The sequence below is a fragment of the Verruconis gallopava genome (assembly GCF_000836295.1).
Source record: "Verruconis gallopava strain CBS 43764 unplaced genomic scaffold supercont1.41, whole genome shotgun sequence".
In the NCBI taxonomy this organism is placed as follows: domain Eukaryota; kingdom Fungi; phylum Ascomycota; class Dothideomycetes; order Venturiales; family Sympoventuriaceae; genus Verruconis; species Verruconis gallopava.
Genome location: NW_015622177.1, coordinates 46,952 through 59,590, shown reverse-complemented (window position 1 = coordinate 59,590; position 12,639 = coordinate 46,952). Strand labels below are relative to the sequence as shown.

The 12,639-nt window shown below is 50.4% G+C and overlaps 4 protein-coding genes across 4 annotated transcripts; 3 read left to right on the top strand and 1 right to left on the bottom strand.

Annotated features, from left to right (window-relative positions):
* Window positions 1-450: 450 nt before the first annotated feature.
* On the top strand, window positions 451-1,242 carry PV09_08442 (uncharacterized protein; the record flags this gene model as incomplete). The annotated part of the gene is made up of 2 exons (XM_016362337.1): window positions 451-844; window positions 902-1,242. 2 exons carry the CDS (start codon window positions 451-453, stop codon window positions 1,240-1,242), a joined length of 735 nt encoding a protein of 244 aa, XP_016209785.1.
* Window positions 1,243-2,041: 799 nt separating this feature from the next.
* PV09_08441 (uncharacterized protein) lies at window positions 2,042-2,999 on the top strand (the record flags this gene model as incomplete). Its single annotated transcript, XM_016362336.1, has 1 exon — window positions 2,042-2,999. The coding sequence occupies one exon, from the start codon at window positions 2,042-2,044 to the stop codon at window positions 2,978-2,980; it is 939 nt and encodes a 312-aa protein (XP_016209784.1). The 3' UTR covers window positions 2,981-2,999.
* Window positions 2,996-5,744, bottom strand: PV09_08440 (uncharacterized protein). The gene is made up of 3 exons (XM_016362335.1): window positions 4,990-5,744; window positions 3,662-4,935; window positions 2,996-3,612 (listed from the first exon to the last, which is right to left on the bottom strand). The coding sequence occupies exons 1-3, from the start codon at window positions 5,460-5,462 to the stop codon at window positions 3,233-3,235; spliced, it is 2,127 nt and encodes a 708-aa protein (XP_016209783.1). The 5' UTR covers window positions 5,463-5,744; the 3' UTR covers window positions 2,996-3,232.
* A 2,297-nt stretch (window positions 5,745-8,041) lies between these two features.
* Window positions 8,042-10,033, top strand: PV09_08439 (uncharacterized protein). Its single transcript, XM_016362334.1, has one exon. The coding sequence runs from the start codon at window positions 8,186-8,188 to the stop codon at window positions 8,747-8,749; it is 564 nt and encodes a 187-aa protein (XP_016209782.1). The 5' UTR covers window positions 8,042-8,185; the 3' UTR covers window positions 8,750-10,033.
* The last annotated feature ends 2,606 nt before the right edge of the window (window positions 10,034-12,639 follow it).

Sequence of the window (12,639 nt, the reverse complement as noted above, 5' to 3'; positions counted from 1 at the left end):
CGCACCTGGCCGCTGGCGAGGTCGGGATTTTGCGTGCAACTTCACGCTCTACTCGCATCCAGACGTCCCTTGCCATGCCAGCACTCAGCATAGCGCCCTAAAAAGATCAATAGATCCCTACAAGCGCTAATTGATACATACAGAAACGGATATTGTTTGAGGGATTGTCAACGGACTTCTCGGTGCTCTCATACCAAGACTTTTGGCCTTGAATCTGCATTGCGCTTAGAATATCGTCGGGCGAAGACGCGCAAAGACGGCCAGTGTTGCTTCTCGCTATCTCGGGCTCGGATAGTGGTATGAAGAGCCTGACGACAACCTGTGCGAGACGTTGCTCACTGTCACAATAGCAGAAGCCGATTCCTGTCTCACCGCCGTAACCGCTTGAACGTAACAAAAGATCATTTACGCTTCTAACCCCACCTCGAACATCCTCCTCACGACGAGGAAATGCCCGAAGCGACAACCACGCAGCTCAAGCGTAAGCGAGCAGTTGCCGACGACCCTAACACGCGATCCGCGCCAGCTTACAGCGTCGAAGCCTCGGCGATGGATCAGCTCTCAGCTTTCAACTCGGATGCGCAGCCAAATGGCAACGCAAACGCTGCATCTGATACTGCCGCTGCTGCCCTTGCCCACTATCCAATCGCCAATGATACATCTTTTCAGACACAGGCTTCGACTGGGGACTACACAGATGCCGGCTACGGTCTTGACCAGCTTAAAGAGTCTCCGACGCAAGCACAGACGACGCAGCAGTCGTCAAACATTGGCACAACCCCATCCAAGCCTGTGGTTGGATCTGACGAATGGCATAAGATTAGAAAGGATAATCACAAAGAAGGTTGGTGAAGGTCACGTTCAAACTTAGCCGCTTTGCAATTGCTAACATGTGACATAGTCGAGCGGCGGCGTCGAGAAACGATCAATGAAGGTATCAATGAGCTTGCCAAGATTGTGCCCGGCTGCGAGAAGAACAAAGGTTCAATCTTGCAACGTGCGGTCCAATATATTGGTCAACTCAAGGAAGCCGAAACAACCAATCTCGAGAAGTGGACTCTGGAAAAGCTACTGCTTGATCAGGCTATCAACGAGCTTAGCCAGACCTGTGACCGCCTCAAAGCTGATTACCAGAAGGCTTGGGAGGAAAAGGAAGCCTACAGACAGGCATGTGAAGAACATAATCTGACTGTCGAGATCAAGCCTCGAGAGGAATCAACCACGACTGCCCCAGAAAGCTGAAGGCCCACTTCCACCCCACGCCATCATGAATAAGGACACGAAAGTAGCGCCTAAGGCACAGGTCCCACGCTTCACGCGCATTTTGTTTATTAAATGTCTTCGATCATCAGGAGCTTGAATGTCGTGCTTTCCTTCCATTCAATATCTGATGCATCGTTTAATTTTTTTTACCTCTCTTTTTGGACGGATCACTAAGGATGGATATAAATACTTTTTCATCGATGAATGCACCCTGTGATATAAAACACGGCGAGGCGAATGTAGTTATGTGGCAATTTTGGAAACGCTAGAGGACGGAGGTTATACTGTCTTCTGGGCACTGGGTATTGGGGTGTTCAGGAACTAAAGTCGTACACAACGTGCGAATGTTGTGATGGTAGCTCCACGTCCATATGCGTTCCAGTGCGCATTTTGTCAAATAATTACTGCCATAAAGCGGAGGTATACTTCTGAGCTCAGCGTTAGCTGTCATAGTCGAAGCTGTCGTCGCGCATGTATGTATGCAAAGCACGAAACTGATGACCGCGTAGGAATCGCATTGCAAGCCCCAAGAGTTTGTTCAGCCAGCTAACAACCTTGCCCACAAGAGGAAGCCTCCTCTCTCCTAAGACGTGAAGAAAGAGCTCACGCACGCTATCGTTGGTTAGCTGTCGAACGCGCAACCGTTTTACGTAGGCCACAGGCTCCAGAACAAATTGGTCCAGGCAGCCACCAACATGATATTGAGCACCTTTCAAAGCACGCACGCGTGCTGTAAAGAGGGTACGAGACCTTCTGACGGCAGATGCGACATTCCAAAATGCTCAAGTCGTATGCCGTCGCACCTGTTGAGCGTCTACCCTGTGAACTCATACAGCACATCTTTCTACTCACCGACATGGATACGAACCTGCCGAGGGCGTCGCCATTGCTTTCTCGCAGTCTGCTCGATCAGTACATCCTGCTGAAATACTGCGAAAGAGCCTTCGCACGCCCGTCGAACAGCAACCAAGCGGTCAATTATCGGGAGCGACTTGAGCGTCGTCAACGCCAAATCAAAGCCTTCAGTATGAACTGGATGACGTGGAGTTTCTTCTCGTCTTTCTTGATATGGTGGAAAGAACGGTCGGCCGCCGCAGACATGGGCCATCTTGACCCTGGCCAATTCGAATTGGAACTTTCTGATGAAAAGCGTCAACTCCAGGCCCGGCGTTCCAACCTGTCCTGTCCTTGGCTACCAGAGATCGTGTGTCCGCTTCCAAACAAGCTTCTTCGAGGCCCATTCACGCCCGAAAAGTTAGCATTTATTCGGTGCCTACTATCTATATCAAATGCAAGCGTTGACTGGGCAAGCAAAGAATCTGTGCGCCTGTCGACCGCGGCCAAGGTAGAGGCCATCCTTGAACGCAACTTCGAAGCAGTACATCTTCTCTCGAGGAACAGGAGGCTTGCCAAAGCGCCGAACCTCGAGCTAGTGAAGTTTGCGGTGATTGAGGGTGGGTGCGACAGAAGCATCGTCTTCGAGCTGATGACAGCAGCCAGGCAATGGGGCCTTCGCAGGTGGGTTGACGTTGAACTGGATGCATGGGTGGCCCGAGAGATTGCCAAGGGAAATCCAAAGGCAAGATGGCTGAGGCTGAAGCTTGAAGAGCTGCGGTTTGGCAACTATCCCGATCCCAAGACCGGAGACTACGCGGGTGATGGTCTGATGGTGAAAAGAACGACACAGGTCGAAACGAATGCCATTCAGGAACTTTAGAAACGAAACAGTAGGCCCAGATATAGAATCTTTTTAATGGTAAAAGTATCCTTCAATATCCTCATATGAAATGATAATTTCAGGATTGCTAGGCAGCCATCTACCAGACGTTGCATAAATGGAAGGAAAAATAAACGCCGCATTCTTACTCAGCGCTTGCTGGGCGCACAAGAAAACCTCTAGATGCCAACCAAATGGCGGTATCGCTGTGCAACGTTGGGATCTCAGAATTAGTACTCGAACAAACACGCATCATGCACCATCGTCTTCCTGGTCCACTCTCTTGTACCGTCCGCTCCCTCCTTCACTTCCATCAACACCTCCCCTGGCCCTGCTTACGATGTTCGAAATCCAACCGCCTAGGCCTTCACCCTGCTCCCTTTCCAAGGTACTCTTGGCATTGTCATCGCTTGGCAGGTCGATATCGAGACCTGGGATCGCATTGTCGGCAGACAGATTACCCGCTCCAGACCTTCGCAGGTCGAGAGAAGGCACGGGCGAACGCTGACTGCCGAACAACGATTCTGCCTCTGCAAGCGTCTCTGGAGTTGGGGCGACGGTGGTTGCGTCGCCAAATATAGAATTCATGTCTTCGAGACGGATGTTTGCAGTTTCTGGGTAGATGAACCATACTGTTTTGCGTCAGTCTTGCACAAGCAGAAAGGACGAAGAAAAGCATACCAACAACAAACGACACGGCGCAGAAAAACGCATGCAGGAGATACAGGCGCCATTGAATCCACTCTTGAAGAATTGGCGTCATTTCGCCGACAAGCCAGTTGAATGCCCAATTTGTGGCGGTGCTCAAACTGGCTCCTTTAGCACGAATGCTCAGAGGCAAAATTTCTGGAGGGTATAACCAAGGAATAGGGCCCCACGAGTAACCAAAAGCAGCATTGTATATCATCACAAAGATGACGACCAAGGTTGGAGTGAGCGAAATGTCGATGAAGATGAAGTACGAAATCGCCGACAGGGATATGATCATGGCGAAGGCGCCGGTCAGGAGAATCATACGACGACCCCATGTGTCCACTATGTACCAAGGTGGTATGGTTGACATCAGGTAGGTAATGCCGTTGATGCCGGTCATCAAGATGGCATCGCGTCCAACCCAGCCCGCTTGTTCGAACACTAGAGGAGCGTAGTAAGAGATTACATTAATACCGTTTAGCTGAGCGAGCGCCTGCGCGGACATTGCGATGAAAACTCTTTTGTAGTATCGCTTGAACATGTCTGAATACGATCGTTCGCCCTCCTGCCTTTGGAGGAGCACGTTCATCTTGATTTCGCGATATTCGTCCCGGGCCTTTGCGTTGTGAATGTCGCCTTTGCCATAGAGGTTGGCGATCACCACGATGCCTTCCTCGTCATGATCATGATCTAGCAGCCATCTAGGCGACTCGAGAATCAAAAGACTACCTAGAGCCAGCAAGCTGCCCATGATTACTTGCATAAGCAAAGGCAGGCGCCATGCCCAGTCGCCTTTGATGTAACTGCACACGTAGTCTACCCATACTGAAGCCGTGTAGCCGCAGATGTTGCCCGTGAACTCGATACATGCCAGCTTGCCACGATTGTGCGGAGGCGAAATCTCGGATTGATATACAGGTACAATGGTCGACAGGGCGCCTACTCCAAAGCCGGCGATGATACGACCCAGCATCATCATCGGCATGCCATTGGCAAAGGTCTGGAAGGCGCCGCCAAGTATGAAGACAAGGGAGCCGTAAAGGATCGTCTTTCGTCTACCAAGCATATCGCCCAGGCGGCCGACGGATAGTGACGAGATAAAAGCGCCGATTTCTAAAATAGCAACCATCGTTCCTATCTCAGCTCTCGACGGCTGGTTGAAATAATCCTTAAAATGCCCGCCTGTAATGATGCCCGACATAACGCCTTGGTCATATCCAAACAGAAAAACGCCGAGCGACACGAATATTGTGGTGAAGTATCTGTAAATTGATCAGCCTTCATAGACAGGTGCCTGTCGGCACAGTTGTGCGTACATGAGTTTCTTGCCATGTAAGCCATGGATGCGGGAAGGCCCATCACCTGGAGCCATAATGGCAGCAAGAAGTCTATGGCCAAAACTAAGAGGTCGTGGCGGCGGGTTTGGGACGACAATGTCTGCTTTTCGTAGGCCCTGCTTTCTCTCCTTCTCGTTGTAGCGATCGTCGTCCGAATGGTAGCGAACGCTCTTGCGATATTTGGTGCCTCCGCCGCCTTTCCGCCGCTGCCCCGAAGGCAGCTCCTGTTGTAAAGATGACCGGAGTTGTATATGCAACGGATCCTCCTCGTCTAGCTGGTCCGCAAGATCGCCCGTGTCGCTAAAGAGAGAGAAGTCGGAGTCGGATGACGCTCGACGCTTCTCTGTCTCCGAGCCCAGCAGCGACGCCTCGTCCGAGCCGGAATCGTAGCGGCGGTTGGTGGAAATGTGGTGCAGCGGGATCGAAGCTGGCCTGGAAGACGGGCCGGACATGAAGATGCTGCTCGTGATGGGATGGGGCAGGTGGAGTTATCATCAGTTGGCATGGAAGTGATCACATTGGAAGCTAAACTGAACCGGGAACACGAGCGGACGGTTCGTTCTCAGCGCGTCGCTTGGACGCAAATGGCTGCATAAGACTGTGTTTGAATTCCCTCACGCTCGAGAAAGAAAGGCTAAAGTGGATGAACTGTTTTGTTCGCGGTGTCAGCATGCCTTCTGGTTGCGAAGGACACTGTGTCGTGCAAAATTACGATCCCCTCAACCCCCCCCCAGAAAGCCCAAGCCGCCGCGAACCGTTTTAGGTCGACAACAAATCTGGCAGTCATGGCGACGTTGTGTGCTCCAGGCACGCGACGACGGCTGCCCTCCAGCAGAACGGCGTTTGCTGCTGACACTTGATCATCCTGTACATCTCACCAAGGCGGTCCACGTAGCTTTGCTTCTGGACAGTGATGCTGCACCCGTGGGGGCCCCTTTGTTTTCGCTTGCCAGTCTGGAGGCTGTCTGCGATCCACCTGACAATGCAACGTCATTGTGCAGACTCTGGTCTCTGAAGAAGCACCTCCATGGATTGTCGGCTGAGAGCATGGACCGACACTGTACTGCCGCCTGATCTATCAGACGCCCGAGCAGCATTTCCTTAGGGCGTCCATCAGCGGGACAGGCTGGACGCAAACCCAACCTGGACGCGCAAGGCTTGGAACGGTGTCAACGTCCTCAGACTGCTGCAGAGCGACGAGAATCTGCGTCTTTCACAGGAAGGCCAGCCCGTATCGATACACCAAGAGAGTTATCCCGTCGCCACGAGTTGTGCGTAAAGGGTGTAGAAGTCGTGCTGATCGAGTTAAAGTAGCACCAGCAAGAGCGCAGGATCAGACCGCAAATTCCGAACGAGGGCGCAGTTAATCCAGCACATGCACTGTCCTGGCCGTGGAGCAGCGTGGCAGCCGATCCTCTCTAGCCTGACAATCGCCTTTTCATGGCAAGTCATGCTCGTCCCCTTACAAAAACTGCTTTGATATTTTTTACTGTGCGCAATCGTGTGTCGCTGCCCCAGAAAGAAAGAGGCTTACTCAAGCGATCTGGTCACGTAGGGGCAACAAAGCAGACTCTTGGGTATGCCAATGCCAAGTGGGCGCGAAACCAGGAAGGACGACATGCTCAGGAAGCCCTGTTGTTTGCGAATCAAAGACACTTGAAAAAGGACTGCAAAGGATAGCGAAATCTCCGCTGCTAACCAAGTCCGAGTTAGACACAGCAAGCACACTTAGACGCCTGTGAGGGACGTTGACGCAACCTAGTGCGCGGAGTGTGAGCGGCAAGGGCACAAGACCTATTGGTGTTGAAGGCGGACAATAGATGGTGAGACAAGAGGACGGCTCGATTAAGGTCTTTGATTGCGAAAGCTAAAAGTCAGCTGTGGCGTTCTGTTCGTTGAAAAGTCACAGGCGAAGTTATTGAGCTATGCAATTAAGTGGCCATGGAACTGAATCAAGACTCCAAACATAGGCCTCTTCACGCGTGGCCCATACTGGTGGCAGTTGGCCCTTTCAAAGACCGATCTGACTGTTTCTTGTGCCCAGCACTGTGTGCAGCCAGTGTGATGGCGCATCTTTTCGCCGTGACCATGGCCGCCCAGTGCTCTCCTCCTGATGCCCTGAACTTCTAGCCGTCGTGATCTGGAACGGCCCGCTCGTACCATGCGCCGTCACAAGAGGTCAACCCAAACGAGGCCCCTATCGTGTCCGCCAGGCGTGTGTAATGCCGGGACAAGACTGGCGGGGACATGCGTGGCGTGCCGGAATAAAGGGTTGGGGTGAACAAGAAGAAGTACTCTGTGGACGATGCCAGAAAATGGTGTACAGCACGACAGGTTACAGCGAGTTCAGTTCGTCAAACACAACCTACATACGGAGTACTTGTTCGGAGTATCTTCTTCCTTTTGATTTTCGCACGTGTCGGGCCGGGGTGGTCTCGAGGTGAAGGACACGAGTCATGGGCACGCAGGCGACCATCATGGCCGCGATGCAAAAGAAACCAGGTTTTCCAGCGGCCGATGGCGGTGGCGAAAGAACGTGGTCGACAGCCTCCGTCGCTGGAGAGTGACGGAACAGAGTGTCTTACGCCAGCACCGCCATCGCCACGATCCTCAATCCAGAACACTCGCCGTCGTCGCCATCGCTTCCGCGGCATGACGGTTAGTTGCTACAAGTATTCTTTATTACCGCTATTCCGCATTGTCCCCTGCTGCACTCCGAGCTCTCGGCCCAGCTCGATGCAGCCTCTTCATTCCCTTTCCTTATCTCCTCGTCGGTGGACAGTCAGCAAGTTACTATTCTCACTGTGCATCGTCACGTAACACGTTTTCCATCCGAACCGTGCGAGGTGTTGCATGATTCCTGTGCCGCATTATCACAGGCCTTTTTTTTCCCGCTGCGTTAGCCGCTGGCCAGCCCCGAACGAGATGCGTCTTGCCTGAATGCACGTTCCCTACGTCACGCCTGATAAATTAGAGTGGCGGGATAACTTGCAACCTTGTGTGCATTTTTCGTGAGCTTCCGACCTTTGTAGGGCGTGCCTCCACACCCATCCATTCTGGTCTTGAACTCTTCGTCACACGTTCAGCTTCGTGCGAGCGTCCTTGTGCCCCTTCCTTTTCTTGTCGTCCAGTTCCTTCGTCGTGCTTTCAGCGCCTGGCTCATGTTTGCTCTGCCATGTCTTCCGTCTCCAGTCTCACGCCATCTTCTAGCTCAACCGTTGAACCCGTTTCCTTCGGCAGCTTGATAACAACTTTTACAAGAACCTTGACTTCAGAATCGGCCTCACTCGCTCACACTCTGTCAGGAAACGACAGCCAAACAGTACACGTGAGCTCCACAGACGGCACAAGCACAAGCATGTCCACTGCCAGTCCGGGTGCCTCGCCCACGTCAACCTCACCACCGGGCTCCTCCCGTCTGTCTAAGGGCGCGTCCATCGGAATCGGCGTTGGCCTTGCCGTTGCAGCTCTGATCATCCTAGCCGGCCTGCTGTGGTTCTTCTCTACGCACAAGCGAAAACAAGAAGATGTCAACGATTTCGAGATTGGACCAAACGTAACAGATTACAGGAAAAAGACTACCTCAATCGATGCCATCTCATCACGTCCACCTACGAACCAAGGCACGCTTGCTGGAGTTCTGCATGCTAGGACCGGCTCGAAAGGGTCAAGGCACTCGTACAATGCGCCTGCAATACCGCGCATTAGCCCCGAAATCTCCACAGACCCCAACGTCTAGGACGGGCCTAAATCAGTATTCAGATTTGTGTGTGGCATAGGTTTTTTTTTCCAAAGCATTTGCACCATCTCTTAAGCACCTAACTCGAAAATGCACGTGCGAAAGGCTTTTGCAAAGCGCATGCATCCGCTGCCCCACCGGTTGATACTTACAGGAATTGTCGGACTCTCACGACTGCGTGATTGAATTTCAACTCAATGCTGTTGTCGCTCAACCAAGATCTCTAGCACGGCTTCCTGTAGAGTCTAGAAAAGCAGGGGCAGGTATCGAGGTGCAAAGACTTCACGAAGATCATTACAATATGTTAATCCAGCGCAACCATAAGCCACACTAGCAAATATGCCGGGGCGCTTCATTGCGTTTAATGCGCAAGACGACATTGCGGGACGACGCGAGCGGTTGTCGATGTTAGTAATCGGTGAAGTTGGAGGAAGCGCTAGCTCTCCACGTGCACGTCTACTCGCTTACACTCGCTTGTAAAGGTTGAACCATTCATCTTAGTTGAAAAATTCCAGCACGATAAAAGCGTCGACAGCGCCCTGGTCAAAGAAGAAAAACTCCGCCTAGATAGAGCATGGATGGCAATCCCTGTTGTAATGTGGTGTTTTGCGCGGACTTGGGCAATCCACCTGATGACGGCGCGTTCTATTTACACATACGTGTCGTACCTAGATATCCTACTAGAGTACTCTTTACTGATCGCTCATCTTCGTACTCAGCTTTTGCAGGATCAAACCTTCCTCAAATTTGATATTTATCTCTTTTGTCTCGGAAATCTACAATATGAAGCTGCACAGTACTTTCTTCTCAATGATTCTGCCCGGGGAAGGCTCAGTTTGCGGAATGTGGATAAATTGCGTAAGCCCTGTATCTTGGATCAGTGCCGCGATTGCTGTGGATGTAAAATTTGTAGAAACTTGGCTTCAGAGTTGATGAACTGCTGTCATTCAAGGTCTAGATAGTCAATACGGCCGTACACGGGCTCGGGGGACCTGAGAGGTTGCCTCGAGGTGACATGCGTTGATTCTTTACCGCCATGCTGGCATTCCGAGCCCTATCATAGGCACCAGACACTTAAGGTCATCTCCATGAGATTTCTGCCCACCTTGCTTGAGATATAGGCAATCCGAGGATGGACTTTTAAGCTCGCGTTGTAGAGAACTGACTCCAAGCTCCTGAGGAAAGGTCGAACACAAGGAATGGAAGCGTTGATACCCGACTAGCACGCTGACTCGGTCTTCTACACCAAATATGACACGTCGTGCCAAGACGAGTTAATTCGAGCACCAAGTTCGAAAGCCTTCGGCTAGGTGATGAGACGGACTATAAAACCTCAAAAAAAAAAAAAACGCTATCGTGTTTGTCCAGCGGCTCGAAGTCTAGTGTTGTGATTGAGCGAACAGTTATACTGGCAGCGCTACCAGATGCACATCGGTAAAGAAGTCTATGATAACCACCGTCCGGATGAAAGCGCTCAAGTATATGCATTGCTTCGACCTATATTTCTATGACGAGGGTAACCCGTATGCAGATAATGTAGCCAGCAATGAACGTGTGCTCCATAGGGCTATGACTTTGAGAATCGATAGTAGGTTTCGGCAGTAGTTATACGAGGGATGAAGTGGCGAAATGAGGATGATGATGCTGAGTTTCGCTAGCAATACGATTATGATGTAAAGTACGTTACTCGCATAGAATGATTTTTTAAAAATCGATTATTATTCAGTTCGTGAGAATAGAACTGAGCAAGCCTATCTGTTCAGGACTTTGCCAATGTGCTGATCTGCCACGGGACATTCTTTGTCCCATGCCATAGTCGTACGACGCAGCCATTGAAGCTGGGTAACCTAATGCGAAGACTTTTGCGAACACGATCAGAGTGACACCCCGACTCCATTGTTTTGCCGTTGAGAGTCTGATTCTAGTCCTTGCAAGGACACTCAAGACAGTTTGGAATCTATCCTATCGGTTGGAAAAGAGCGGCGCCGCTAAGAAAAGGGTATATAGAAATGGTTGAGGACACACAGCATGATTCATGCGGCAGAGCGGACCTTTGCTCTGTGATTTTCAGATACATCTCGATGGTGGCGAGGACCATTCTCGTATCCTGACATCGTCGCGTAAACAGTATAGACGCAACTCTAGGCCAAGTTGCGATCATGTATCTTGAGCTTTTCATAGTATGCGCTTAAATTGACGACCTAGACAACAAGGACGTCAAGTGTCGTGATGGGCTGTCAACGATCGACTTGTAACAAACAAAGCGAGTCGCTGCCGATGTGAGATAAAACCGAGCTTATGTGTCCTAAATGTTTTAATAATTCCGTAATCAAGGTTCGAACCTCAACGACGCTACTGAAAAGCAATTGCCTGTTCATTGTGGGTGTAGTCGGAGGTTCACAGTCGGGTCCTCCGGTGCACTGAGAAACTGGAAAACATCGGTTGATTTGCAATTCTTCACCATGAGTATGATTTGAGATATTGCGCCAGTTGATAGACCATATCTGCATGCTTGAATCGCCGCGAAGTGTCAATCGAGAGAACACTGTTGCTCTTTGTCCGGACTCAGCACTTGGCCAAATCAGGAGCACTGAGGTATTTTGCAGTACTTGGCTAAATAGAACAAAAAGGGGAAGGACGTTATTCTTTTTCTTTCGAATGCAACGGGGGAAATACAACTTTGTTTGGGGTCCCATGATATTTCGTGCAACGTCCTTTTTGGACCCGGCTTGAATCCATTAATTCAAGGCACTTGATACGCCTTTTCACTCTTCTAGGCTTAACAACTTGATGAGCTGTGCTAGAGGTCGAGATATTTAGGTATTCTGGGGGCAAAAATAAGCATTGGCTGAGAGCCACACGCATGCCCATATTTTGGTTTCCAGTTCAAGAATATCGAGCGAGTTCTTTGTTGCTTTCCAAGTGGCGTCCAGCCTGTGGCATTTGCAGTACTCCGAAGCGCGCACGAGCGTACGGTAAAAATAAAGATCTGCAAGTTCGAAGTCGGATGAGCGTATCGTTGGACCGTCGAAATCTTCCAACTGCAGTCGTATCTTGCGTTTTTGGGACTCATAAGACTCAAAGGGAAATTCTCAACCAGTTGACTATTAGAATAGCCGCTCGCATTTCTTAGTCGGAAGTAGCCGATTGCCTTCGCTTGGTGGTCCGAAATAATGTGGGATGAAGCTCGCCTCTCGACCTTTTGTCTCATCCTGAGACGTCTTCCCGTGAAATGTTTCTATTTCTATTTTTTTTGACAACTCCTACTTCGAATCACTTGGGATGTAAACATTTAAGCCGTGCATGTTCAAGGTCCTATTTCAAGCTCTTACGATATCGGGCCAGAATTTGCAGCATAATCCGGAGCTGGCCATCTGTACTCTATTATCACTGCAACGGAATCATTCCTCATTACTGAAAACTTCTTGGTACATAACTAGGAACTGATTGTGCTAGAACAATATGTCGCCTACGGATCATGCTGATGCTTTGGTGGATGGAGAGTACGGATTCTTTTAAAAGCCCTTGCCAATTTTAACAGGATCAATAACCCTGGTGATCAGCAGCCTCGAACGGACAGATTTCTATTTTTCTGACATTCTTCGAGATGAAGTCTATGGGTTATCTAGTTCTAAACATGATGAAGTGAAAATGCCAGCTGCGGGGCGACGGCAAATATTTGATCGGATTTTTGAGTACCCGTTGATGATCGCTCCGTCAATATGGCAACTCCTATACTTGCAGTGCAACTGACCAGCTTTAGGTTTTAAAGCAACTATGATGGGCCAACTGGGAAGCCGAGGCGCTCAGTCGTTCTGCTTGTCTTCTCAACTGCGAGAATATTACCCTGATATATGGCGAGATTCTCGTCTTCCCGGGAACACTCGCCA

Excerpts from the sequence above, each read along its gene's own strand:
- PV09_08439 (XM_016362334.1), top strand. The coding sequence starts at position 8,186 with ATGTCTTCCGTCTCCAGTCTCACGCCATCTTCTAGCTCAACCGTTGAA.
- PV09_08440 (XM_016362335.1), bottom strand. The coding sequence starts at position 5,462 with ATGTCCGGCCCGTCTTCCAGGCCAGCTTCGATCCCGCTGCACCACATT. Across the intron at positions 4,936-4,989 it reads TTACATGGCAAGAAACTCAT|ATACTTCACCACAATATTCG; the intron begins GTACGCACAACT and ends ATCAATTTACAG. Across the intron at positions 3,613-3,661 it reads CGCCGTGTCGTTTGTTGTTG|TATGGTTCATCTACCCAGAA; the intron begins GTATGCTTTTCT and ends GACGCAAAACAG.